Here is a 5,838-nt window from a genome sequence, read left to right on the forward strand (position 1 = left end):
CCAAAATCTGTTTAGATATAATTTGTACCAGTATTCCGAATTAATATAGTTTAACCGCTAAATTTTTTAACCCGACTGACGTGAATGCTACATCCTCGCATTTATTCAGGAAATCCCTGAGAAACGGACATTTACTTATACACTATTCAAAACCCGCATTTCATCTCAGTATCACTTATTAGTGAAGGATACAATTTTTTCGCAGAGTGATTATACAAGTTGGCGCAAATTCAAATTCATACAATTTTTTTTCTGAATAAGTTTTTCTACTAAATAAAAAAAATTGCTTTGAGTCATGGAAGTCTTTATTTTGACTCTTACGCACTCCATTGCTTGTCTTTTTTGTATACTGCAGCTGTTTAATTGCAATAATCAGAAATCTTGCGAAAGGGTGATTAATTTTGCGCCACCTAGTAACCTAATCAGCTATGAAACCTATGCTGACAGGTGAATGGCAAAAATTTCCTAAAGAACGGAAAAAAGACATAATTTGTGTAACTGTTCCGCATCCCCCAGAGCCAAGCCTAGCCCCGCTAGCCGTTGAAATTTTTTTTTTTTTTGCCATTTTCGAAATCGCCAAAATTCGACTATGATCGGAATATAAATTTTCTATCAGTATCAACCTACAAAAAAGCAAGCGTTTTCGCCTATTCCTAGATTTACGGAAGCACTTTTTCATCAAGATCGGCGGGGAAAAATGTGTATTTCTACCAGATATATTAATTATTAAGGGCAAAAAGTAAGGTGAATTTGGTTGTAAAATGAAAAATCTTTATTTATTCTTGTAAATCAATTTCATCCCCTTCAAAATAATCCCCTCTCGATAAAATAACCTTATGCCAACGATTTTTCCAATCCCCGAAACATGCCAAATAGTCCATTTCCGGTATAGCCATCAGCACCTTCTTAGATTCAGCTTTTATCTCCTCAATCGACTCGAAACGCGTTCCCCGGAGTTGAGTTTTAGGAATAGCCAGAAGTCACACGGAGCCAAATCTGGTGAATACGGTGGTTGCGGAACGATACGCGTGGAATTTTTGGCGAAATGGTCACGAAGAACGAGTGCAGTGTGAGACGGTGCATTATCGTGATGCAAAAACCAAGAGTTGTTGGCCATAATTCTGGTCTTTTTAGACGAATTGCTTAACGTAAACGACGCATAACGCTCAAATAATATTCCTTATTAACAGTTTGGCCAGGTGGAAGGAATTCATAGTGCACCACACCACGAAAATCGAAAAAAACTGTCATCATGACCTTTATTTTTGAACGACTTTGTCGTGCTCTTTTCGGTCTGGCCTCGCCTTTAGCACGATATTCGCTTGATTGGTAGATTGTTTCAGGGTCGTAAGCATAAATCCAAGTCTCATCTCCCGTAATGATGCATTTGAGCTTGTTCTGATAGTCTGAAAGCATTTTTTCACACACATCAACGCGACGACTTTTTTCCAAGAAATTGAGAGTTTTCGGTACCAAACGAGATTTGACTTTTCGTAGGCCCAAATGGTCTTTCAAAATGGTCTTCACAGATCCTTCTGATATTCCGATCATATCAGTAAGGTCTTTAACAGTCAACCGACGATTTTTGAGCACTAACTCCTTCACTTTATTGACGGGTTGGTCATCTGTTGCCGTCGATGGTCGTCCGGAGCGCTCCAAGTCATCAACACGTCCTCGACCCTCTTTGAAGTCCTTGTACCACTTATAAAAATTTTTCTGCGATATGGTCAAATCACCAAATGCCTTCTGCAACATGCTAAACGTTTCCGCAGCCGAAATTTCATTCCGCAAACAAAATTTGATGGCACTTCTCTGCTCAATCAAATCAGACATTGTAAAAATCTAAAAATGCACTCTTGGTTGTTTGGTAAACACAAGCGTAAATATATTACTGATAATGACATTCACATGAAAGTTGGCCCAGATGTCATTAACAGTGCTGCCAACTCATGAAAAAAATAACTAGAGCGAAATTTTAATCCCGCGAAGTTTGACAAATAAATTCACCTTACTTTCTCTGAACTGATGACTGCCCAATATTTTCTAATGTAACATCATTTGCACAACCGATGTGCAATATACATAGTAAATATGCGCCAAGTCTGTCGATTTTACTCAGGGTCAACGGCAATCCCGCAAAAATTTTAATGTTTCACAAACGCGATTATAAAATTCAATTTTTTTTTATTTCTATTAATTTTCCTTTGTACTCAACACAGAATTCGATACGTGATGAACCTGGGCCCATAAACATAATTCAACAATGAAAGGTTTGCTCAGGAAACAGCTATCTCGTTCCCTCTTGACAAAGAGCAAGACACTGGGCTGCTAAGCTCTAGAAATTTTGAGTAAAAGTAAAGGAAATGTAAAATTTGGAAGAAAAACATTTCGTTTCTAATAGGGGTCGTCTATCGCCAGGCAATGGAAAACCACCGAGTGCATTTCTACCTAGAAAAAGCTCTTCATAATTGGCCATTTCTCGTACGGAGTCGGCTTAAAACCCCCCGTAAATCCCTCCATTTGTGGCACACTATCAAGACGCACAGCACAAATAGCAGGAGAAACTTGGCCAAATACCCTATAAAGGGTGTAAGACCCAACAGAAATCCACTATTTTTGCTTAAAATTTTTTCACAAACGCTTTAAAACCATTTCATGGTCGATCTTCAGCTCCGGGGCAATGCTACGCCTACAGACATGCCGGTCAACTTCGAGCAATTCTGTAATTTTATGGACATTTTCTTTAACATCAAAACTGCCTGAACGGAATTGACGAAAACAAAATTGCACTTAATTAGTTTCTACAGTATCGGCACCATAAAAACCACTCACAATTTCAGCTTGCATGGCTTGGCTTGCATTTTCGCCTTTATAAAAGAAAAATTCTAAAAGGCACTGAATTTTCTCTTTGTTGACTTCCATTGTTAACACCCTGTAACTCGCAATTAAATGGATCAAACAAAAAACAGCAGAATAATTTGCTTAGTGTGAAATGTCACCTTAACAACGACTTTTGATTGTTTGATCGATACTTTACGAGATAACGACCAGTACAGCCATCTACCGAGAAAATAATTAATATCTTTTTTTCTCAACAAAATATACTTGTTGGCCTGTGTAATTGTTGACACTACTATTGATTTGTCATCAAAAACAATTTATTCTACTTTTTTTTTGGCTGCACTCACTTTACTCTACTCTTATTTCTCTAATTTCATTTTAAATGCAGGCATCAAAAGGCAAACATTTCTAGGCAACTTTTTAGTGAGTTTTCTCAATTATCAAAAATCAAATTAATTACTTTATTTCTTGCTCTCACAACTGTGTTAATGAAAACAGCTAATTTTCCATTAAAACTGTCGTAAAGTTGGATTCATACAAATTTGTACATATGTCCCTCAAGCCTACTTAACTTTCTTTGAAAAACCGTAACGCTGATACTGAAAGTTACCTCGAATGTCATCGACATTAATGCTTGTCCATTCGTAACACGCCACTGAAATACGAATATATGTACAAATGAAAAATTCCATTCTAACACAATCCCATTATTTGTTTTTATTTCATTCTCACATTCTTTGCAGAATGCTACACAAAAACATTCCTATGATAAAAAATCTGAGAGACAATTAAAGATGGACGCACAAACCTTCAGAGAGTTCGGCAAAGCTGCTGTGGACTTCATAGCAGATTACATGGAAAATATACGCGATTGGTAAGACAGCCAAAATTTGTAGTTTATTTCTTCATAACGTTCAAAATTGTTTTAGAAATTTAACAAATTTATATTTTCTTTCATATCCACAGCGACGTTTTGCCTTCAGTCGCGCCAGGCTATTTGTTCGATCTGCTACCCAAAGAGCTGCCAGAAAAACCGGAGCAATGGAAAGAAGTTTTGCAAGATATAAATAAATTCATCAAGCCCGGCTTGACACATTGGCAATCACCGAATTTTCATGCATTCTACCCAACCGGCTGCTCCTATCCATCCATTGTGGGCGAGATGCTGGCTACTGGCTTCAGTGTGATCGGCTTCAATTGGGTAAGTGGATTGACAATATTCAAAAATGAATAGAAACATTTCTTTTTTCACTTTCCTTCCTCCTTCACTTTCTTTGGCGTAAAGCTCTGTAGCCCTGCCTGTACCGAGCTGGAGGTGATTGTGATGGACTGGCTTGCGAAATTTCTTAAACTACCTGCTCATTTTCTACATTCTACCAAAGGTCCAGGTGGCGGCATCATACAAGGCTCCGCCAGTGAGGCTGTACTCGTCGCAGTTATGGCGGCGCGCGAACAGGCTGTACGACGTGTGAAAGTAGCGCAACCCGAGCTGAGTGAAGGTGAAATACGCGCACGACTCATCGGCTATTCGAGCGACCAGAGCAACAGTTGTATTGAAAAAGCCGGTGTGTTGGCCACACTACCCATACGTCTACTGCCCGCCGATGAGAATCAGGTGCTGGGTGGCGCGCACTTGGCAAAAGCCGTGCAGGAAGACTTGGCCAAAGGACTCATACCCACCATCTGCATAGCGACTATGGGCGCGACGGGCACTTGCGCCTACGATGACATCGAAACGCTGGCACCAATTTGTGAGGCAAACAAGATCTGGTTACATGTGGATGCCGCTTACGCCGGCGCCGCTTTGGCGTTGGATGAGTGCGCACATTTAGGACGGGGACTTGAACGCGTCGATTCACTAAATTACAATCTACACAAGTCGCTGTTAATAAATTTCGATTGCACAGCGATGTGGTTACGCGACTCCCATGAGGTTGTGGAGAGTTTCAATGTGAATCGCATCTATTTGCAAAATAAATACGATGGACAGACGGATATACCGGAATTTCGCAACTGGCAAATACCATTGGGACGTCGTTTTCGTGCACTCAAAGTGTGGGTGACATTCCGAATTTACGGTGCTGAAGGTTTGCGTGCGCACGTGCGCAACCAAATACGCTTAGCTGAACGTTTCGAGCGGCATGTGTTGGGCGATCAACGTCTGGAGTTGGTGGCTAAACGCGCAATGGGCTTGGTTTGCTTCAGAGTGAAGGGAGATAACAAGCTGACCACAGACCTGCTGCAGCGTATAACGGAACGCAAGAAGATCTACATGGTGCAGGCGGCCTTCGGGGGTAGGAATTTCATGCGATTTGTTGTGTGTGGCATGGATCCGAAGGAGGCGGATGTGGACTTTGCATGGAATGAAATTGAGACGCAACTGAACAAATTACTGAGTGAGCAGGAAGGAGGAAATGTTGAAGCGAGCAAAACTCAGGCAAGTGATGTGAAGGAGTGTGAAATAGAGAACATCGGTGATCTGGACTTGAAAACGGAAAAGATGCATCGAAAAGACGATGACGGCGCTATTAGTCAGCAACTGAGCTCAGGTCTACACATCACCATAGCGGCTTGTGAAAAATCCAAGTGAATGCATTCGACTAGTATAGCTTTTAATTTATTTATAATAAAAAAAGGAGGGCAATAATTTAAAGTTAAGAAGCTTCGAATATTAATAGAAAATTACTTTTCCAATCATTGCGGCTTTGAATTTAGGGGTACTTGAAATTTTAGATTAACAGCAATTTTTTTTATTAGCTGGTACGGGGTGTGGGCTTATATTGACTACGTCGTACGTGCAAGATGATCCGACCTGCTTAAAAAGAATAAGATAAATATAAATTTGAAAGAGCTGAAGAAGTTAGAGGCATCTTTTACACAATCCTAGCAGTGTAAATCTTGTTCAGGTCTACCAGATCACTGCAATGCATTTTAGACTGAGGTAAAGTCATACGGATTGTGGTAATTAAGTTCCGAGGATGTCCACGTCACAACCCA

At 40.1% G+C, this 5,838-nt stretch overlaps 1 protein-coding gene across 1 annotated transcript; it reads left to right on the top strand.

Annotated features, from left to right (window-relative positions):
• Positions 1-3,635: 3,635 nt before the first annotated feature.
• Positions 3,636-5,431, top strand: LOC128863578 (3,4-dihydroxyphenylacetaldehyde synthase 2-like). Its single transcript, XM_054102808.1, has 3 exons — positions 3,636-3,715; positions 3,808-4,042; positions 4,127-5,431. Exons 1-3 carry the CDS (start codon positions 3,636-3,638, stop codon positions 5,429-5,431), a joined length of 1,620 nt encoding a protein of 539 aa, XP_053958783.1.
• Positions 5,432-5,838: the final 407 nt, after the last annotated feature.

Source organism: Anastrepha ludens, chromosome 5 (assembly GCF_028408465.1).
Source record: "Anastrepha ludens isolate Willacy chromosome 5, idAnaLude1.1, whole genome shotgun sequence".
Classification (NCBI taxonomy): domain Eukaryota; kingdom Metazoa; phylum Arthropoda; class Insecta; order Diptera; family Tephritidae; genus Anastrepha; species Anastrepha ludens.